At 37.5% G+C, this 23,450-nt stretch overlaps 2 protein-coding genes across 3 annotated transcripts in view; both read right to left on the reverse strand.

Moving 5' to 3' along the window:
- dmd (dystrophin) overlaps nucleotides 1-7,300 on the reverse strand; it is a 106,412-nt gene extending 99,112 nt beyond the window's left edge. The window contains exon 1 of the mRNA XM_084395699.1: nucleotides 7,084-7,300. Within this exon, the coding sequence (XP_084251825.1) occupies nucleotides 7,084-7,165 (82 nt within the window). The 5' untranslated portion in view covers nucleotides 7,166-7,300. The remainder of the gene's footprint in view (nucleotides 1-7,083) is intronic.
- A 3,637-nt stretch (nucleotides 7,301-10,937) lies between these two features.
- On the reverse strand, nucleotides 10,938-23,405 carry knl1 (kinetochore scaffold 1). 2 transcript variants are annotated; one of them, XM_084395731.1, is made up of 26 exons: nucleotides 23,281-23,374; nucleotides 22,907-22,960; nucleotides 22,051-22,090; nucleotides 21,678-21,746; nucleotides 21,508-21,593; nucleotides 21,373-21,425; nucleotides 21,142-21,160; nucleotides 20,967-21,007; nucleotides 20,685-20,731; nucleotides 17,012-20,455; nucleotides 16,758-16,866; nucleotides 16,580-16,647; nucleotides 15,123-15,221; nucleotides 14,940-15,055; nucleotides 14,728-14,818; nucleotides 14,503-14,619; nucleotides 13,931-14,018; nucleotides 13,745-13,828; nucleotides 13,621-13,660; nucleotides 13,437-13,541; nucleotides 13,133-13,233; nucleotides 12,977-13,042; nucleotides 12,744-12,853; nucleotides 12,484-12,605; nucleotides 12,069-12,194; nucleotides 10,938-11,146 (listed from the first exon to the last, which is right to left on the reverse strand). In XM_084395731.1, the coding sequence occupies exons 2-26, from the start codon at nucleotides 22,924-22,926 to the stop codon at nucleotides 11,050-11,052; spliced, it is 5,358 nt and encodes a 1,785-aa protein (XP_084251857.1). In that variant the 5' UTR covers nucleotides 22,927-22,960; nucleotides 23,281-23,374; the 3' UTR covers nucleotides 10,938-11,049. The 2 variants fall into 2 exon arrangements, with proteins under 2 accessions (XP_084251857.1, XP_084251858.1); XM_084395732.1 differs by lacking the exon at nucleotides 21,142-21,160 and having other exon boundaries at nucleotides 21,359-21,425; nucleotides 23,281-23,405.
- Nucleotides 23,406-23,450: the final 45 nt, after the last annotated feature.

Here is a 23,450-nt window from a genome sequence, read left to right on the forward strand (position 1 = left end):
GAGCTTTCTCAAGAAAGTGAAAGTGACGTGAAGGCCAAGTTGTCCTTCAGAAAAGTTGTACTAAACTGCTCAATTCATACATGGATAGGTTTTACTATCTCTTATGGACTTTTGAAGCGTCAAAGTGGTAGTTGCGTAGCTGTCAATGGAGACAAAGGATCTTTATGAGTTCGGAAGATGAACAAAAGTCTAAAAGGTATAGAAAGACATGAGACAGTGCAAGTAATTAATGACAGACTTTTCATTTTTGAGTGAACGAACCCTTTAAACGTCCCAGGTAACACTCTTGGAAGGCAGATCAATCAATTCAATTAGAGGACCGGAAAATGCATTTAGGATTTAATATTATTAGTTACGGTGTATATAGATTTAATTTTCTATATGAATGTTGGGGGATAAAAATAGAATCAAATGACTATGTCTATGAAAATGATTGGAAGATTGGAATGGAAGACATAATAAAAGTATACAATAAATAAATAAACCTGATAGAGCCCGATCTGGCAGACAGAATAATGTGAGCAGACAGACAGGAGAATGAAAGCATTGCTTGCCATTGATCGGAGGCGTGACTCCAGGCAGGTGGCAGCTGCTGCTGGATTATATCCGCCCTTGTGCAAATAGGATGATGGGGTGACGGGCTTGAGCCGAAGCTAACGGGCAAATACAAAGACGCTGGACGCACACACCTGCTTTTAGCCGCCTAATCTCAGCACACACATCCGAGGGAAGACTGTATTCACAGATTACAGCCATACGTTTTCCACCACAGCCACCCAGCTTCATTTTTTCCCCCTGGCAATTTACAAGCGCGAGCCCAAATGTTTCGATGAGACTGGAAATACTCAGCGTGTCTTTATGACAACAGCGCATGTGATTGAACTGCGTGTAGTTTACCAGCAGACTACCACCAAACTTTCTCTCACATTCGTCAATAAAAATCACGACTAAATACAAAGTGCGCACGTTCAACGATTCACCAGAAGAGTACACAAGAAACAACAACGAAAGACACCCGTGCACGCTTAATTAACACTAAAACAAAACTGTCCGTGCATGAGAACAGATCCATTTATAGATAAGACGCACCCGGCTAGAGGATCTATTGTTAAATCTTACGTGACATGCCGTAATAAAAGCCGTCAACAGCCAAACAATCACCTCACACTGGAAGAGTATTTCAGTATGATGATTCAGTCTTACCTAAATGAGGCTTTTAGACCATAACAAGCGCAACTATTTCCTCCGTAATGGCTTTTAGAGTCGCAGGCAGTCGGGTTTGTGGTGAGTATCCGTTACCTGTGTATATAAACACAGCGAGCTCAGTTTGATTATCCGGTTCCTTTGCTGTTAAACAGACTCGTCCATGCCTAAAGCCGTAGATGATTTGGAGAAGGAACTGTAGGTGGACACTTTGCCGCTTTATTTTGTCGTACTCCCTCACTTGAGTGCAGTTGTAGCCCTGCTGTGATCCGTTGATACCGGCAGGTGTAGCGGTGCTCTGCTCTGGCATGCGGGCTGATTGACTACAGCTCTATCTAACGGGGAACGATAGTTCGCCACAGGGATCGATACCACATGGATATAATGAACAACTTTATTGAACTTGTTTATGGTTAGAAGGTAGGCTCATTACACGGTGCCAATAATAACCACGTTTCAATTTGAGTTCCTTACATTTCCGTAAGCAGGAAAGTTAGATTACAAGTTAGTCACTCAGAGCGCATATTGTCAGCAAGCAGTAAATAGACGCTCGAGAACAGAAATCGTGGTAACCATAGCAACACTAGGGTGCACGAGCATTTTTGGTCAGGGACGCATAACACAAACATAAAACAGTCATTATTTATCTCATGTTACAAATATAATCACAAAACATTTGGGTGTTTTGTTTTACAAAAAAAAAATGTAAAGGAATAGTTCACCCAAAAATAAAAATTCTGTCATTTACTCTATGAATTTCTTTCTTCTGCTGAACACAAAAGAAGATATTTGATAGAATGTTTGTAATCAAACAGTTGATGGGCCCCATTGACTTCCATAGTATGTATAAAAAAATACTAGAGCCAGGATTTTTTTTATACAACTCTGATTGTGTTTGGCTGAAAAAAGAAAGTCATATAGCTACACCTTTGGCTTGAGGGTAAATTACTCAAAACATCACCATGCCATCTGTACACCTGCCAGAGAAATACAAAATAACAGTCTGTGGTTTTAATCCATTCTTGTGGGATTTTTCAACTCTGAAATGAGAGAATTGCATTTCTTTTGTTTTACGTCTCTTGGAAGAGCATTGTGTGTTGTGGTAGTACTGAAAGTGAAAATCGATCTATATTATTATCTCATCAGTAGTTCTTTCTCCAAATGTAATCAACGTTTTGGAAAAAAAATGGTTGTACATTTTTTGTACACAATAGTACGCCGCCAAATGTTCAACAGAAGCAGGTGGAAGTATAAAATTGCAGTGCAGTTCAATCAGACTCGGAGAACAATCATAACATTCAAAATACAGGCCAGTGTCTTTGAGAACGGTCTGGTTTTCATTCAAGAACTGTATGTGCAGTGTTTCCATTTTAAGTAGGCCTACAAGTTGTCATTTGAATTTTTTAAATGCCAACCAGGGGTGTAGATCTCATTTTCAATGTCATTTTTCTTCACCCATACCAACCATTGCTTGTGTATTTGATGAATAACTGCAGAAAAGAGTGAACAGCAAATGTCATAAAAGCCCCCAGGGCTTTAAAACACACCCTGATAGAGTGCAGTAAACACCTGATGTTTCTAAAGTGACGAAAAGTATTTTAATCCAAAACTTATCTGTTCACTCCACACTGTAAGGAGAGAAGATACTGGAGACTCCCTTGAGGACTCCTCAGAATGCCACCCACGGTGCATTCAAACATGTAGAAAGTAAAGTAACTGATTCATTAATTATAGGCTACTTGTTTGGTAATGAGCCCTGAAGTTAATTTCGAGGTTCAGAGATATAAAAATTACCAGTATCATACAAACTAAAAATAATTAATATATATATATATATATTATATAGATTTCAGTTTGCTAGTTGTGCTTCGCTGTGTTTATTTACTTTTTTGCTTTGTGAGGATGTCTTTTCTCGCATAATTACCCATTTATGCACACACAAAAATCTGTTGATTTTTATCTGTTGAAGTACTGTACATTTTATTTCATTTATTTAATATCTTGACATTTACTTTAAAAAAAAGTGTGAAGACATGATAGTTTTCTGAGGAAAGGTTTGCTTAATATAAAGTTTGTTCTTGCAAGAACTCTAAAGATGGTCAACATTTTCTCCAGTAGCCATCATAAAAAACATAAAAACATTAAAGCTTTTGAGGTGCTTGAAATAGACATTTCTTAAGAATACAATAGGATACTTGAGGCTCCTTTAGTTTTAACAGTGTGCTTCTCTGGTTATGTAATGAAAAAATGATCAGAGGTCTCCAGTGACTGAGTTTGGAGGGAGGGAGGGAGGGAGAGAGAGATTGCTGTTTTCAGTAGAACATGCTCAACACTGCCTTACAGTGGCTGTTCATACAGAGTTATATCTTCTACTGTATATATATATATATATATTCCCATTAAAGCCAAAAATAGAAACACCAGTATACTACTGACTGTCCCTGGGAGAGGCCCAAGCAGAAAAGGCTAACAACAAATCCTGCCCCACATCAACAAGAAAAACCCCCAGCTTTTTATTATTATAATTTCTCAGTAATATTTGATTATATCAAAGGTTTAAATATCAATGTTTTGACAGCTAGCATAAAAACATTTTATACTCTTTGATAAAATGTACTCTCTGGAGTACGTGAAGCTGAGACGGTACCATAAGTTATTTAGAGAATTTCTTAAATCTTTTGAGTCAGAAGATTCTATGGCAGATGTCAACATGTCAGTCACTCCTGCAGGCCTTATGCAGTTTAACACAAAACAGAGCCATAGATTGGATACCATGAGCAGAAGATAGAGTTGCAACCTCAAATTCTCCCAGGAGTCGAACTGTCTCGCCCAACTGTAAAAATGCCACTGAATACCAGGAGCCTCAGAAGGCATCATCAACCCCTTTAAACAAATGCTCGCACATTTAAAAATAAATAAGGGCACTAATCAGGACCAAAAAGGGGTTTATAGCCAGGAGAACTTAAGATCCACAAAGAACGTTTTGGGTCATTTTTCACCCCAATATCAAAGGACAAAACAAATAAGAATAAATTCATAAATAAGAATCTAGATTTTAGATCCAACAAATGACAAAACAAATTTTTACTATGACATTATTTTTATGACATGTTTATTATCTCCCCCAACTGAACAATCTCACTCTCACTCAGACCCTTAGCAAACAATTGGACGAGATTTGTCCCAGAGCAATACATTGCTGTCAGCGCCACTGGATCACCAAAGTTTTGTACAATTGTTTTTCAGGCTTGGTGATTGAGAGCTTTGCATTTGGCATCAGGAAGGCTAAGCCTTTGGTTTTTGAGGTCAGCTTTAATCTGTTTTGCCCAGATTTTCTTGGTCTCCATTAGTTGGACCTCCCATTTCACAGGTCACTGCTGCCAGAGTAGTCAGTAAGGTAGACGTCATTCGTTCATTCGGGATATGCCATTGAAACACTGTAGCCTGCGCTTTTGGTTTACTTCTTCGACTGCTGTTTTCGACATGGGAGGCGGGCATGCTAACAAGGATGCTAAAGACCACAGTCTGTCTCTAGTGCGCCTCTTGAGGCCAGGACAGTGAGGTTTACTTGCACAGCTCTTACTAGCTGGCCTCCATCACACTCACCCCCATCAGGGTCACGGCACCAAAGTAACCCCTCTGGTGCTACTCGCACCACTCCAAGCTGGATTTGAAACAGCGTTTCCGGCATTAGAGGCAGGCGCGCAAACAAGGACGCTAAAGACTGCGTTCTCTAGCATCTGTTGCTAGTTTGCCTCTTGAGGCTAGGGGAGTGAGGTTTACTCGCATAGCTCTTACTACCCGGCCTCTGTTAAACTACCCGGCCTCTGTTAAACTTTTATATATATATGTGGCGAGCACGACGAGGTCGAGGGCCGTGGGAGGACGGCGCGAGGCCGGTGGCGTGATTGATAATGAGCGACACGTGCGCGACGCACCGGTCTCGCATCTCTCACGGAGGAGCGGAAGCATAAAGGAGGAGCGACGACAGTGAAGAGCGAGAGAGGAACAGGCCTGTGTTTTATTTGATGTTGTGTCTTGCCAGCAGTCGTCCGTGAGGGGCTGCTGGCTTTTACTTTCATTTTGTATTTGGTTTATTTTTATCATTAAAATATGTTGAATGTTCGCCGGTTCCCGCCTCCTTCTTCCCATAACATCTGAACCTCGTTACAATATATATATATATATATATATATATATATATATATATATATATATATATACACACACACACACACACACACACACACCAAAGAACCCCAGACAGTGAAAATTGGTTCTTGATAAAAGGTTAGGCACTGTAACACTTTATTTTACCCAGTAATGTACCAGCAACTAACCCTAAACCAAACCCTAATCCTTATGCATGTATTAATCAATATTACTCAGTACTTAATTGTATAATTACACTGTAACTTTAAAATAAAGTGTAACCAAAGGTTTCCTGCTAAACCCAACAACCATTAAATAAGCAGTGTATGGCGAGATTTAGCACAGATAACAGATGTCCTCTATTAAAGCTCTGTTCTCAGAGGTTTACAGTACTGTTTGTGTCCTCTGGCTGATCAAGCTGTTGACTCATTTTGCTACTTTCTCCTAACTTTCACTGCTGATCATAAACACACTCAACATGAAAACACGAGAGAGAGTTTCTTGCCAACAAAACAACAAAAAAGCCAACAACAACATGGCTAAATCTCAAACACTGAAACCCAACACCAGGCAGCTGCAACTATTTCAAGCTCTTTAAGACCTGTCCTATTTCCACCAGAGAGCATTTATAGATCACTCATGATCCCCACTGAATACTGGATGACAGTGATGGAAAAAAAATAGATATGAACTCACTCAGGGTGGAGCACAGGCCAGAAATTAGATTTTAAAGAGGACTGTTCAAAATGGTTCATAGTATGTCTGATCTGCGTTACAAAATGATCAACAGAGATAAAGAAATATGAAAATATGATGCCGTAAAATATGTTGCCAGAAATGTCCATTTATATATTTTTTTATTTCATTTAGAATGTGGCTAGGAGTGCAATTACAAATCATAGTATTATGATTAAGAAATATATTGGTTGCACTTTATTACGATGGTTCACTTTAGACATTCTACTAACTACAAGTAACTTTGCAACTACATGTCAGCTAACTCTCAGAGTATTAGCAGACTGTTAGTTTAAGGCTAGGTGTTAGGGTTCAGGTTAGTATATAATAAGTTGACATGTAGTTGCAAATAGGACTGCACAATATATCGAAATTATCGAAATATCGCAAATGCATATATCGTGATATGCATATCGCAACGGCTTGCAATAACTGGGGTCATGAGCAAAAGACAAAGAGAAAATCACTCGCTGCTCTTGGCTAAATAACTTTTGTAGCTTTAATAAGAATCATTATATATTTAATTAATACAGTGAAAACTAAGCAGTGTTTTATTTTTACATTTGATTATTCAGTTTCTGTTGTTCAATAAACCTAATGTAGGCCTCCCTGAAACCCTAAACCCCGTGGTTTACAATGATGTTAAATATGCACTTCTTATGCTACAGTAAAACACTGCTGTTCACTTTCAGATGTTGTAGGGATGTTTTCTTGTCACAAAAAGTATATATCATTTTAAATATATTTTATAGATAATTTAAGTCTATTTTACACGTATCGCATATCGAATATCGCATTATTTAATGAGTTACCGCATATCGCCATTTTCTACAATATCGTGCAGCCCTAGTTGCAAAGTTACTTATAGTCAGTAGAATGTCTTGTTGGGGGACCATCAAAAAAATGTTTACCAATGAGAACTCATCTGAAACTGAAAAACAATGAATAAGCCATATTTTAAAGAAATATTTTATATTTTAGAAAATTTCCTACCTGATCGAGTTTTTATGATTTCTCCGAATTCATCCTCAAAACCTTCCTCCAATTGGTCCTGTAGGCTCACTGCTTCAGCCATGACATAAGATCCAAACTGCCGTTGAATCCTTCAATCCTGTAGTTTTATAAACAGAAAAAGGACAGAGACACCAAGACTCCACCAATGACGGGAATCACTGCCCTCTGAACAAACCCAAATTTTTGTGAATGACACAGGGACGAGACTGTCTGTGGACTGTTATGATAGGGGAAAACGAGCTGTCAAGGCATCTAGAGAAGCAGAGACAGGTGGCAAACTCTCGCCTTAAAATAGAGAGTTGGTATGAAGGCCTGCTTCATTTCACTCTTACGCACAAATACAAATTTTCTAACAGTAAAGGATCAGTCACCATGCCACTTGACAACAAATGACTCTTGCAAAAAAACTCAAGTTCACAGTTTTATCAAGCGTGACTTCCTACACTTAATTACAGCGACAGTCCCTCCGGAGCAATCTGGGGTTAAGTGTCTCGCCCAAAGACTCAATGGTTATAGCTCATATTACTCCCTTTGGGATTCGAATCTCCAAATCTTTAGTAACCAACCTGCGGACGCTCAAACGTGCTGCGTAACACACGAGAATGAGCCTCATTGGTTCTCTCAAGTCAAGCAAACATGCTTGAGCTTCCGTTTACCACAACTGATGTGTTGTTGATGAATGTTAAATGTGAATAAAAGCCTAAATTAAAACAGTTTATCATATAAAGCAATCAGGTCTCTTCAGAAATTTTGGACTAAACCACTCAATTTAGTTGAATGTGGATTAGTTTTACGCTCTCTTTATGAACTTTTTGAAGCATCAAAGAGTTGTCAATGGAGGGACAGAAAGCTCTCAGATTTCATTAAAGAGATCTTCATTTGTGTTCCGAACATGAACGAAAGCCTTACGGGGTTTGGAAGAACATGAGGGTAACTGATGAAAGTATTTTTATTTTTGGGTGAACCATACCTTTAATATGCTTTAAAATAGTGGTAAAGCTGAATATTCTGTATCAATTACTCCAGTCTTCAGTGTCACATGATCCTTTAGAAATCATTCTAATATTCTGACTTGGTGCTAAAGGATAGTTATAGAAAATGTATACAAGTTTGGAACAACTTGAGGGTGAGTAAATGATGATTTTTGGGTGAACTATCGCTTTAAGAAACATTTCTTATTGTTATCAATGTAAAAAACAGTTCTGACTTTTTTTTCAGGATTCTTTGATGACTAGAAAATTCAAAAGAGCAGTACTTACTTGAAATAGAAATCTTTTGTAGCATTATATGTCTTTACTGTCACTTTTAATCAATTTGATGTACCCTCTCTGAATAAAAGTATGAATTTCTTTCAAAAAATCTCTTACTGACTCCAATATACTACAAGTTGATAACAAACCTTCAGCTTACATTTTCTTTCCTGTCCATGTTGCCTAGGTGCTGAGCAATTTATTTCATTTTCATGAAATATTACTAAGACAACCTTTTTCCTTTGAAATAACATACACTGATAAATTATGCATAATAGGAATAGGAACCTGCATCAAGCTTTAATGCTGCATGCATAGAAACACTTTGGGAGGTATTTTTCAATATATACGGTGTAGACTCATCAGTATGTGCATCCATATTGGATCTGACTCGCCTAAAACACCACTCTGACGCAAGAACACATTTCAGAAATGTAAATAAAATTCAATTCTGCTTGATTATTGTAATGGCATGGGGAGCGTAAACAAGTAAACAGAATTCGCTGGCATGATATCAGTAAAATATTTGATCAAGGGGGAATAAGGCTTATACCAGTGTACTTTGTAATTCAGTTAATGGAATTTTGAAAAAAGCCTGTCCGGCTCTTATGTCTTTGGGATTGTTTGCCTTATGAAGGTCTTTTCAGAGAAAGAATAAATGAAATAAACAAAAACAAACAATCTGTTGCCTACTCACAAAAGTGGCCAAATAAAAAAGCAGGAAACAGAATCATTAACATAAGAGCAATATAGCTCTAACTCAGTAAACATGTTTTGACATCCACAGGATGTTTTAAGCAGCCTGATCAAATTGATGAGAAGAGGAAAACAAAAATATCCAAACATTGGTTTGATAAACAAGATACCTGCGATATCACAATATCAATATTTGGGTTCAAAACCTGCCAAACAAATAGAGTGCATGCATAGAAAAGCCTAATACTAAAACAATGATAAAGTTTTGCTTTGTTTGAAAACAATCTAAAACATGTTCATTATCAAAAAAAAAACAAAAAAAAAACTCGCTGATTATAAGATGCATTTTGGGGTGAATCCAAGTTTGGCAGACTTTCAAGCTTTCTAAAATACCCAAAACACAATAAAAGTAGTCCACACAACTCGTTTCAAGTAGAAATGAGTCACATTACAAAAGCAAAGCTGTTTGTGCTAAATCTAAATCCAAGCCTTTAAATACTGTTCTGTGCCCTGTAAGGCCAATTGCTTTCATTAACATCTCTGTAATTGTGGAGGACATTCTTTTATGATGTAAATCACAGAATGATGTCAGCTGTGACGTAGTAATAAGCACTGTCTGTCAACCATAGCCAACTAGATTCCTCTTCATTCCCAATTTCCTGGACTGTGTCCAGATAGTATCATGATCAGAGAGATTCAGTGCTATAAAAATCACAGAGAAACGACATGGACAGAGTAATTAAAGATCACTGAAGCAGGGCTGCCGATAGGTTTTTTTAAACTCACCCATTGCTTTAGAGGCTAAACATGCTAAGCTAATGGGCATCTATTTCTTTGCTTCAAAGATTTATTTATGTTCTTTGTGATTTCATGGCACTCTACTTTGGGTTGACATTGGTTGCATCGTATAGTGAAGACAAAAATACACAAGGTGTTATATAAAGTTACCTTGACAAGGAGTCAGGGATCCATCATTCCATGTATATCCAAGCAAATGATGTGGGACAACTGCCACTCAAAGTCTGTATGTTGGTTTTCAGGGCTAAAAAGTCCTGCCACCGAAGATGGATTCTGCAAACATGGTCAGTACCAACATTGTGCACATCTTTAAGTCTTATTGCACTCTGATGTTGTTCACTGTTACCTGGATGCATTGCAGTAATGCTTGTGTACATGAACATTTCTTAACTCTCAGTTTGTGTGCATTCTGTGCTGCACAAAACTTCCTCTCTGGGATCAACAAAGCCCATCCATTTTTCTCCATGCAGTACAAGTCTTGTCAAAGGTCAGCATCATTCCTAAAATCTTCTCCTGTGGTGTCACGTCATTAAATCTTGATTACCTGACAGCTAGCTGACAGTAACAAATGATTAGCTCTACACAACAAAAATCATTCTTCTGTTCACATCTATAAATAGGAGATTGCTGGTTGGGCTTGAGGCCAAACTAGCCTTTTGAAACATGATATACAATGAACAGTTGCGGTTTATTACCATCCTTTTTTGGAATGGCATGTTATGGTAATATAATTATTTATCTTATATTCTTGTAACAGGTTAGTTTCTGGCTGAATTATGCTACTTGGTTAAGAGGATGATTTTCTATGTGGAACATTAATTTATGGAAATATTATTCAAACATTTCCAAACTTAAACCATAATGAACATCCAAATCAAGCAGAGCAAAAATGGGGGCCATGGAGCATCACTGCCATCATTCACACCAATCACCAAGATTACCTGCATTCTTCATATGTGATTATATTTATTACTAGTATACAGGGCTGATTTTTTAAAATAATATTCTAATGGTTGGATTCATAACAACAACATACAAGGATCCAGTCATAATAATGGGCCAAGAAATGTAAAGAATGCGAGCAAACTTAGTGTGGTTTGTGGCTGCATTTTTAATTATTATTATTTTTTGATTATACAAACATCAATATATACAAACATTTAAAAGACCGAAAAGAAAAGAGTAAACAAGACTTGAGATTTTAGCACAGGAGATCGTCGTGGATCTTCTTGAGGAATTTTGTCAGATAGTTCTTGGCTGGTTTGACTGATGATAGGATGTCTTCAATTTGACTCAACCTACAGAAGACAGAAAGCACAAAACACTGACACAAGAGTAACACAAAATTAACATTTTATGTGAATGCTTCTATAAAGTGAACATTAATGTAGCTGTTGGTAATATTTACAGTTCCATGTGCCAAGGAACACTTGTCAGTTAAAGGCACACTATGCAAGATTTGTACCCTAATATAACCGCTTCGAAATCATTTCGATGGTAAACAAACTCATTGTAGGGCGAAACCAGCAATGCAAGTTTGAGAGGTGACGCCCCGACAAATCTCGCGAGGAACACGACTTGCTTTATGGCACGACGTCACATACATCAACAACATATGATGCAGTCTCTATGGAGGACACTAGAACGCATTTCAGACGTGAATCATGGCAGAGTCGACGAAGAAAGCGCGGTCGGAAGAGTGCAGAGACGGCTCTGCGTGAGTGGTATTTTACGACAGTAATGTTAAATACAAGTACTCCACAGTGACTCTAGGGGTCGCTGTTTGAAAAAAATGGAACCTGCATCCGATGCAACTGCAACTTAATGATCTTGAGAGAAATGCTTTTTAAAATATATGATTTATTCAAATGTATTCAAAATATTGACTCTCAGCACCAATGAGAATTGCATTTAGACTAAAATATAAAAGTAAAAATTGGTTTGTGGTGAAGAGGAAACGTTCTGATATCATAGTCATAACTTTTCTGTCAAACAGACTAAGTTACAATTTATATTACAGATTAATATTTTGTACTTGACACATTTTCTTTGAACGATTAGATGCGAAATGCTGTTGTGTTTCACTAAACGCTGCCTAGAGACTTCACAATATTTCTTTCTAATAACAATCCTGTCTTATGACGGTGATGTTATCTCCACTCACAAAGCCAGATAACATTTAAACCTATTGTGATCAATAAATGTTAACTGCTTTCAAACCTTGTATTCCCCATGTGTTTTTTGAAGTCCTGTATGTGAAGTGGTCCAAAGGGATAGTCTGGAGTGACCATCAGACTTAACTCAAACTTTTCAAACGCTTTCAGGCTTGAGAAGACAATATGAACTCTGAAGAAGTAAAAACAATAACAAAGAAGAGAGAGAGAGAGAGAGAGAGAGAGAGAGAGAGAGAGAGAGAGAGAGAGAGAGAGAAAAAAAGATGCTTTACAGTTATTAATTTGTCATCATGAATACAATCTTTCTTAAAAGAAGGAGGTTTTAAGTTGACACATGTTTAATTTTTTTTAGGGAATTAGGGATGAGGGAAATGTCACAACTGGAATCTATGTCATCCACATAAGCACCACGTGTGCATGAGTAGTAAGCTAGTAAATGTGCACTGAAAGGTGTAACCTACTGTGTGTCCATACAGGTGATCTTCAGGATGCGAAGCTTCAATCCTCCCCACTTCTTCAGCCGGTGAATCTCCTCGCCTAAGAGCCTGAGACGACCCACCACCAAACTAATGTCATGAAGCAGCTGTTGAGAAATGACCAGACAACACTGAGACTTCTCATCTTGTTCTTATATTTTCTCATATACCTTTGTAGCAAAACAATGTCTATAAATATTTTAGATACATTCATTTAAATATTAATGTACAATGTACATGCTTACCTCCGGTATATTTCGGGTAGTTGGGTACCTCTGTGTCCATTGACTTTGAGACTGACAGTATAGTGCAAGTAACTTGTGAACCATGCTTGCATGACACTCAGACTTTTCCACTTGAATAAAAAAAAAGAAAGAAAAAAGTAATCACCATCAGGAATTTTTTTTTATAAGTAGATTTCAAATATTTAATAATAAATAAATAAATACATAAATAAACTGATTTATTGTTCACTCACCATCCAGCTGCAACTGGAAGCATACATCTACACTTCGCTCCACATCCTCAGTCATCCATTCCGTTCCTAAGAGAAATGAGAGTATTATAAGCTACTGTTGAATGTGATGATAATGATGAAAAACCATTAGGAGTAATTAGATGATAATTTACTCACCAGCAGGTATTTGCAGGTTCACCTGCAGATGCACAGTATTGTGAAGTAATGTAAACAAGGCCCCCCTTTCATCTGTCGCATCAAGACGCCACTCGTTCAAACTGAAAGACAAATCATCATACCTCATCAGCACAACATCTATTTACATAGCAAAATATATGGGATAGGTATAGTGGTAAAAAATAAATAAAATATTTCACCAACCGAACCAAACATCTAGTACTTTCTAGTATAGCATTTGTTATTGTCAGAGGATGCCAAAGTGCCTCTACAATGGATTTTAAACAAAAGGGGAAAAAAAAACCTGTTCAAGGTTGAAAGATGACTCTTAAGGCTACTTGATTCTCCTCGCAGCTTTTCCTGTTGGCCCTCCAAATTCCTAAGCTGAATCTCCAGCTCACCAATTTCCCTGAAATGATTAGCATTTTCAGCATTCAACAAAAATCTGTATGTTACACATTCCTTATGGTGTGGATAGAAGAACATACCTCTCCTTCACAGTGATATCTGAATTAAGCCTTTTCAAATCTGTCAGCAGAGAGGGAAAAACACCATTATATCTTTCTTAGCTTCACAAGGCTGGAAAATTCAATAGTATAGAAGTAAATTTACCCTCTTCCTTGGCTTTTAAGGCTGGTCTGGTTTGAGGCGCATCAAGATGATCTCCCATAATCATGGCCTCTACAGTTGCAAGTTCTAGTGTAGTGAAGAAGCAGTGAGTTATTTCACTATGATTATGTTGACATTTATATTACATACATTCAAACATGAAACCGAGCAGAGAAAAAAAATCCATACCAGTTTCTAAATCATTAATGCATCCATCCAAGTCTTCCATAATTCCGTCTGTCTCTTTGATTTTAGATATCAGGCTTTGCTTTGCATCCTAATCATATAAGGGAAATTCAGATACACAGCAGTTAAGGCTTTTAGTTCATGTCGGCTAGCACTGAGGCCCTCTAACAAAATAAAAAGTTAATAAAAGTTATGTGCAAAAATAACATTTAGCAGATACATTTATCTAAAATGTACAATCCTTTCTTCTGGGAAAACAGACTGAACATACTGATGACTGATGATCTTGCACTAACTAATTATGTCCAAAAAAATATTAGCAGCAGTAAATCAAGTTTATGGCTGCGATTTTTTTTTATTAATTTTTTTATTAAAAAAGGTTAAGTCCTTCATTTTGCCCTTTCTAATTACAGTTTTCATTGGAAATGTGGAACTGCGCTCATCAAGAAATTTCTTAGGCTCTATGTATCAGAATTTCTCTAATCTTGATGTTCAGATGAGAAACAAAGAGGAATTTTTTGATTAAAGAATAATTTCACTTTTCAACATTTCAAAATAAACAAAAATGCCTTTACCTGTGTAGTTTTAATGAGCTCTGAGTACAAGATTCCTTTAATTTCATGAGAATGTGCCTTGCTTCTCTTTCCAAAGTAAAGTCTTCGCTCTTTCAACTTGGATCCAAAGCTTTTTAACTGAGGAAAACAAACAAGCATGAAGACTTCTCAAAGATGAACGCTACATGCTATGATTTTAACGATTTAACATAAAATGACCCAAGATTGGCAATAAAAGCAACATACTTGTTCTTTAGAGAGAGTGCATATCTGTTGCTGAAGGGCTCCATTGATGCATCCCAGGGATTTCTCTTGTTCAGGCATTTGTTCTTTAAGTCTATGGAGAAATTAGTTTCACAAAATAATTCACAAAAATAGTTTGTCAGTTAAAAACACACACACAAAAAATCTGCAGTGACAGTGTCTTACAGCATTATCAAAACCAAACTAGTACGTACCTCTCCACTATCTCAGTGAGGTTCTTACAGTCTTGCTCATACACTCTCTGCTTGGGATGGTATATGTATTTCTCTTTGAGCAAATCTTCCATTGTGCGTGTATCACCAGCCCTACACTGAAAAGGGAAAGATGTGTTAAAAACTGTCACATATTATGTTCACAAAGAGAGCCAGACCACTTACACTGTCAGGAAGAGCACTTGCTCTAGATCTGTGGATGACGAAGTTGATACCAAAGTGGCTTAGGAACTCATTCACTGTGATGCTTCCGTCCTCAAGTTTCTGGAAATACAAGAATGAGATAAACACCCAGATTTTTATAATTTCAAAAGAAAATGTAAGTGGTGCTTGCACATGCAAAGGATGTAAGGGTGCACAAGCACACCTTCCCTAAACAAAAGCACACAACTTAACGTATTATTCATGTCCGTCGCATTTACATTCTGGGAAAAGTTACACAGCAAAGTATAATACCTATGGTTAGAGGTTTGTTCAGATCCTGAACAACAACTATAGTGGATACTAGGGTTGCAAAGGGGCGGAAAATGTGCGGTAAATTTCCAGAAAGTTTCCGGTAAATTTCCACATGGGAAGTTAAGCTGGGGAATTTTGGAAATATTCCATATTACCACGGCAACCGCTTGCGCGTCCACTCTGAAAGTAACTGTACACATAAGAGACGGATAGATACATTATTTAAGGTTATTTCTATTCGTTAGAATATTGATATATGAACTTGTTGTCAAGTAAGCCCCGTTGCAAGCATGTGCGTCTCTCTAAACTTTCAGTGTGCTGCATTGCTCTAGTTGACTTCTGCGCCTTCCCCCCGAAAATATCACGTTAATTTTGAAAACGTAATTCCTTTTGTGGATCCTCTTGGTTTTTCATGTTTCTTTGACAAATATCAGTGTCTCAGTCTCACGCACGCTGCACATGAGTTAACCACGCCTACTTATTTACATGTCGCGGTATACACGGAATTAAAAAATCTGTTACGGTTGACATTTTCTTCCGCGGTAACGATATATACCATCATACCGCCCAGCCCTACTTATGTGGTAAATAAAGTTATGCTATCTTATTTAGCATCAAACTTATCAGCTTGCTATCTACTAGATGAATACATTTGTATGTGATATTTGCAATTTAAACATTTAATAAATATATTTCCCCATAATATCATCAAAACTTACTTCACTTTGTTTAGTCCACAGGCTCAAATGTGTGCCTTCAATAGTCTTGTGCTTTGGGCTTCTGTGCATGTGATGGAGGCATGCACAGTGCCAGTAGGGGATGTGGTCTCAATAGCCATGCAGTAAGCAGTGTGCTATGTGCATGTGATTGAGGAATGGCATGGATATTCAAGTGTATTTGAATGGCATCTGTTTGTTTTAGTCAAGATTATGCTAAAATATACTTTCCTCAACTATATTTAAGTTCCCTATGAAGAGCCAACCTTCAACTTTGAAAATTCCTAGTATATTCCCATAAATTCCTGTTAATTCCCTTAAATTCCCATTAATTCCCATGGAAAGTTTCTATCTTTGAAAATTCCCAGAATTTTGCAACCCTAGTGGATACACAAACAAACAAATCCTTCTAATATGGGATATAATGCAAGCGTGGGTGAATATTGCTACCTTGTTGAAATCTAATACATTATCCAGCGTCCCATCCATATGAGAGTCAAACTGCGAGTATCTGAAAGCTGTAAAGCAGATCACATTTCTTTAAAAAAATAAACCACATTGAAAACCTCTTAAATTTTATAGTGCATAAACAGTTCACCATGTCTGAGAACTGACACAAGCAACTCACTGGATTCAGAGACTCCTGTATCTTCAATTTTCTTTGCCTTGGGATTTTGAGCAGCATGCCTTGTAAAATTACCTTCCCACTGTACAGCAGCTTCATGACAGTCAGGCCCCTGAGGAGACAGAATCTCAGGCATTAGCATAATAATGCACAATAGAGCCCATTCTTAACACTTTATTACAGAACAACCTCTAAGCATGTAGCAGGAAATACCAAGCAATCAAAGTATTAAACTAAAAATTTAAATAAAATCATACCATGTCAGAAATGTAGGCTTTCTTGGTTTGTTCTGATGTAATAGGATCTTCCTCTGGATAAGGTCTTTTAAAACATGGACTCGTGCTCGTGCCTGGCTCAAAGACATCATCCTCAAAAAGCTCTTCATTTATAGGTACAGCCAAAGAACCATCCAGTTCATCTTGCTTGTTAATTGGCCAATTTTCAAGACTCCCTGATATATCTTCTTCACTGCTCATTTCAGGAAACTCTTCGTCATTAATATTGACTGTTTTGCAGTTGCTATTTTGTTCAACAACATCAAAATGTTTCTCTAGTTGTAGACTTTGTAAATCATTAGTGCCTATGGTCACAGTTTTGTTTGGAGTTACAGTTGTAGCTCGTTTCGGTAGTTTTGGCACGATACCACACAATGACAACCTTGATGAGAACGGCTTTTTAAGACTAAAAGGTGTGGTCTTCTCATTTTGAACAGAATTATTTTTCTGCTTAACATTAGGCGTGACATTTGAAGCTGGCTCAGTAGAAATTTCAGTTTCACGCTGCTCTTTAAGGGAAATCTCTGGGAAGGAACAAGAAGGCAGAGGCGCAGTTGTGCTTCCTGTCATCACTTTTTGCTCTTCCTGGATACGTCGTGAAATATTTTGAAGCTCCATTTGGAAATCTGCTAGACTTCTCCGTCTTGCTTTTGCAGGTTTTAGTTCTTCTTTACTGAAGGAATCAGCTACGGACTCATTTGAGGAGGAACCTTCATGTTGGACCGAGCTTGTACTTTGTTCCTTGTTAGACCAAAGAGCTTGACTCTCCTCATTTCTAGAACTATTGGAAGTGTTTATATTGACTTCTCTCTGGTCAAACGAAACACTTTTCTCCATTTCAATGGGCATTGTTAGGATATTTGTAATCTGCATGTCATTTTCGTCATCAGTCGTCATCACGTTGCTTGGATGTGCCATTTCGCAGTATTTGTTCACTTGCATGTCAGCTGGGTCATATAACATTGTCTCTGTGTTGTTGCATTTAAGGTTTTTGCCATCAAGATCAAAAACATGTTTTGAGGGTAAGACATGGTTAATAGCACACTTGGCAGCTTCAATCACCTCATTTTGTTCTTCACTTGACACTGTGCATCTATAAACAGATGTTGATGCCCAAAGTGCACTTTCATTTGCTTTGATCTCTGAAGCACTTGCTGCCAATGTGCTTTTTGAGTCAACTACAATTGTGTTGCATCCTGTTAATTCCATTTCATCATCAACACAGGGGATAGCTAGATTTGATGCACTGGCTTGACATGTCAGTTCCATGCAGTCAGACTCATCCTGCCTTTGACAGCTTTGTGCTGTAGGTAACAGATTACTCTCATGCTTCCTTTCCTTATTGGATACAAAGCTCTTTAACATGATATTCCCGGTGAGTGCCTGGGTTATCTCCATACCGTCAACATCATGAGTGGAGGATGTAGATACAAGGTTCAAACTTTTCCTTGATTTACTGAATGGTCTGCCGTATTCAGCCTCAAGCACAACAGTCTGAGTATGACACTGTGTCATGTCCATGTCATCGGGGTTGGAGAAATTGGTCTGACAGTTATCAGCTTCAGTGTTTTCAGGATAAGACATCAAGGACACCATCCTTGCTCCTGACTTTCTTCGAGTCATTAAAGCTTTATGCTTTCGCTCACTGACTGGTGCCATATGTACTTCAGTCATCTCCATAGGTACAACAACAGTGATAGTTTGATTAGCGGAGAATGGTACTGTACCTGTATCAGCACTTCTTAAACAGGCCCGGTTTGAGTCGATGTTCATAGTGTTGCATCCAGTCAATTCCATTTCATCATGGCTTGGGGGTGAAATCCCAGGAAAAGTACTTGGTTGGCATGTCAAGTCCATACTGTCACTCTCATTATGTTTAGGTGATGTAGCAGGTATCAGAATGCTTTCACCTCTTTCATTCTTGGTGGCTGAAAGAGCATTTAGTATTATACGCCCTGTGAACCCTTGAGTAATGTCCATCCCATCACCGTCTTCAGTTCTGGATACCGATGTATGAGGCCAATTCTTCCTTGAGTTGCTTAAGGGTTTGTCTCCACTGACCTGTTTAGCCTCGGGAAAAATAGATTGACACTGTGTCATCTCCATATCATCCGAATTTGGAGTTTGGGCAATTGAGAGGTGGCCTGATTTGCTGTGATCCAATATCTCTTCATTTCCAACCAAATTAAAACAGGACATTTTGCTTCCTCTGGATATTGGATGCAGAGCTTCCTCCTTGATAATGCCTGCATGCTCATCTTCTTGAACAGTTCTGGATACAGACGCAAGAGAGAAACTCTTCCTTGAGTTGCTAAATGGCTTGTTTCCACTTGATGGTTTGGCCTCGAAAACAACAGCCTGTGACGGTGTCTTCTCCGTAACATCATTATTAGCAGTTGGAGCTATCAAGTTGTTGCCAGATTTGTTTTGATCCACTATTTCTCCATTTCCAAAAGCATCAAGATTGGACATACGGCTTAGTTTGGGAAACAGAATGTCCTCTTTTTCTCGAACAGATACATCTAAAGCCCCAGTAATCTCCATATCATCAGAATTAGCAGTTTTGACTATTGAGAGATTGCTCTGAAAACAACCAGTTATGTTTTGATCTGTTGTCTTCCCATTTCCAATCACATTAAAGGATGACATCCTTCTTACTTTGGGAATTGGAGACTGAGATTGCTCCTTCATATTCATTGTGTGGTCTTTTTCTCGAACAGCTAAATCAAATGCCCCAGTCATCTCCATCGCATTGTCATCCTCAGAGAAATAATGGGATCTATTGCAATCCAAAGCAGCCTGGACGTTGCGAGTGGTATTTCCTGTAACTTTAACACTTCCTTGATTTTCAGAAATGGAGGGTGCAAGAGGCTGAGCATCATATTTGGTTTCGACTACAGCAGTGTGACTCATGGTTGTCTCTATATCGTCATCTTCAAAAAAAGTAACACGGGATCGTCTACGTTGAAGGCCCTGTGGTTGGTTTGGTTTACCCTTGCCACCTGGATGTTGCTTCATTAAAAAAGGTGGTAAGTGATTCTCCTTATCAATTTCCATTGTGCTTGTATTGGCTGAACAGAAGACACTTTCAAGCTCATTTTCTGAATTTGGGGGCTTAATGGTGTTTACAGTGGGTAAGCACATGCTGGCGAGAAAAGCACTAAAGTCTGGGTCTTTTGCAGCTTTTTTACTCTCTGCTTTTGCTTCACGTGGCAAACCCTTCAGACTTGCAACATTCAGATCACCACAGACTGTCTGAGCCACTTTGAAGCTACAATCTGAGTTTGGTTCTTCTTCAATTTCATAATCCTTATCAATTGTGATAGTGTGACTTTGAGTAATATCCATGTATCCGGTATTCTCTCCGAGCAACATTGTTCTATCCACACAGTCATCTTGTAAGACTGGATCAGAGAAGAAATTCTCCTACAATTTGAGAGAGAAAGGTCAAAATAATCAGCATGTGTCAAGACAAGGTGGGTTTCATTGAGACATTACAAAAAGTTACTGACAATCATCAAATATTGCACGCTCACACACTCCAAATTACATGTCTGTGGCAGCATATCCTTACTTTAATCAGGGATGTCACGAACTGCAGAAGTCTGAAAAATTCATAATATTTTTGCCTCTGCAGCCTTAGATTAGTACTTACCTTATGCTGGGATAGATAAAGAGGAGTGTTCAACAAAGTCTCCAGGCCTGAAAGAAATGGAAAGGTTTAGTGGTTCACTCTCTGACTATGAGAATAATTTTCAGGAAGTATGTAAGCACAAGCATTAGATCAATAGATTCTGTTACAGTGAACAACATTTATGCAATTACGCATAAGTGAACACACTTGTATTTTGAATAATAACACATGCACTGTGAACAAAATTGGAGAACAATTGTCCCAATTGGTCAGCAATATTTGACAATTATTCTTGAAAACTACCTTTGATTTGGTGATTTCCCTCATCAACAAAATGCAGAATCCTGTCATTAGAGGAAAAAGGAAAGATACAGATTTTCATATATCTTCATGTGGATACACAAAACCATCAAACAAGTTTAAACTTGAACAACATGTCAGAAAGAAAACAATGAAATAGTATAAATCTTTTACTTACTTTTCATCTGGTCTATCTCCTGATAAATTTAACAGAACACAATAAAGCAAATAACAGTGTGTCAGTGTTTTATATACCGGTATGCAAGTAGCAATAGAAATATTTTATACTACTCATTTGACAGAACTGGTACACATAATCCTTAACCATGACTCACCAATTACATCACATAAAAACTAGAACAAGTTAAAAACAAGAAACATTTAAACAAGTAAACTGATCAGTGCTCACCAACATGTGTGTTTTGTATGGATGCCAGAACAGGAGATTCACTTTTCGCATCGCTGTGAAGTTTTAGACATCGTCAATGAACTATCTAACATATTTAGTTTCAACATTATTTTGGATCAACATTATTGCACTTACTTTGTAAAGACTCGAACATTATTTGTAGTGGCAAAACTCACTCTTCGCGAATTTCTCTTCTTCTCTACAGGTTTGGCAATTTCCTCCTTCATAAACACACACATAGTAATTTTATTTTATTTTATTTTTTAAAGAATTAAAACAAAACTAAATTATTCAAATGTTTGTACCTTAATCACCGTTTGTTCCTCTTGCTCAGATGCAAGTACTTTCATAGATGTCCGAGAAGCTTTTAAAATCTGTCAGAGGACAATCAAGAGGAACTATTTACTGTTTTGAGACAATTAGAAATGTATTAAAACTGTGAAGACACTTGCAGGCAGCAATAGAGTGAATACAGGTAAATTGGGACACTTAAGCTTAAATCACCTATCATTACGGTGTATAATTTTTTTTTTTTTACTGTGTAAAAACAGCATAAATTTCATCCTAAGCTAATATGTGACGATAGTGAAGCCATTTGGATTATACTTTAAAAACACCAGAAAGGATAAATCATCAGAAAATGTCACATATTCACAACATAGACTACTGGATACTTACCGAAGAAAGTCTCCTTCTTGAGGATTTCACTGCCTCATTGCTGGAAAAAGCAGCAGGATTAGTTACACTAGGATTATATTTTTTAATCATAACATATTACCTGGAAAGAAAACCATTTACTTAATAAACATGCACATTTACATATATCAAGGAGATGCTTTTACCCAATAAGACTTGCAAATAGAGAACATTGAAAGCAATTTGTCATATTCATAGTGCACAACGCCACGTTAAAATATGAGTTAGATTAGTATACAAGTTTAAGAAGATGTTTTTGCATTTTCAAAGAATGGCAGTGATTTTATGAATAACAAATGATCAACTCAAAGCAAAAGGCAACTCATATAAATGCTTCTTTACATATATTGCATTTACACAATCATTATATAAGATATTAAAGAAAGACTCATTAAGAGTTTACTTCCACTACTTGCAAGTCAGCAGCTTATAATAAATGAAAAGCTGATGACAAGCATTCTGTGCAGGTTTCCTGAATCATACCACCACGATGTGACAGAAGGCTACTGAAACCAATGCTTATTATGCTAAAATATTAGACTTGCTTTAGGTGTGAGCTCATAAATACAAATACAATATTTTTGTCATCTGCAAGAGAGCAATGCAAATGGAAATGTATTATTGGTGTATCAAAACGCTAACTCAACTCTGTAACGTTATTCAGTTTGAACTGACGCTCCCAAAAGCAAAACACATCAAAGAACCTTTGAACATTTTAGACATGCGCGGATCGAATCAATCATTTTTACAAAATCAATAAGTGTAAGAATGCATTATTCATCCAAAGCTAGGCAAATCGGTCTGCACACACACAGTCACACACACACAATCAACTTACCCTGAATTCAGCGGCTCCATCTTCAATGCATGTGGATAATACAGCGCACTAAATCTAAATTAAAAGTGAGAAACACAATTAAGTAACCTGAAATGAAACGTTTGGGTGATTTGTTTTAATGACTCTATACTAAATATGATCTACATTACAGTAACAGTACTGTATTTCCTCAAGTTTTGTTGAATCCGGTGACAGTGTGTGTGTATTTGTCTGTCAGACGAGACATTCATACGCTCATAAAAACAACAGCAACATTACACTAAAGAAAACAAACAGCCCTCGGTATTTCAACGAGTTTAAAACATGCTTTACTCTCATATAAGCCATCGCACGACAGATTTGCAGTTGAAAAAATAATAATTAAAGCGCAATACCTTAAAGTAAGTTCCCTCCATTCGCTGCTTGTCTTTTTTTTTCTTCGCAAAATTTGAAATCAACCGCCGCGTCTCTTCCTCACGCTTGACTAGACGTGAGGCGTGATACCAGACACGCCGCTCTCGCGTCCTCTAGTGGAGCGGAAGATAATATTATTAACCATTTAAAT

The sequence above is a fragment of the Rutilus rutilus genome, assembly GCF_951802725.1.
Source record: "Rutilus rutilus genome assembly, chromosome: 2".
In the NCBI taxonomy this organism is placed as follows: domain Eukaryota; kingdom Metazoa; phylum Chordata; class Actinopteri; order Cypriniformes; family Leuciscidae; genus Rutilus; species Rutilus rutilus.

Excerpts from the sequence above, each read along its gene's own strand:
- knl1 (XM_084395731.1), bottom strand. The coding sequence starts at position 22,926 with ATGGAGCCGCTGAATTCAGG. Across the intron at positions 21,594-21,677 it reads AGGAACAAACGGTGATTAAG|GAGGAAATTGCCAAACCTGT; the intron begins GTACAAACATTT and ends GTGTTTATGAAG. Across the intron at positions 12,854-12,976 it reads CTTCCAGTTGCAGCTGGATG|TGGAAAAGTCTGAGTGTCAT; the intron begins GTGAGTGAACAA and ends TTTTTATTCAAG.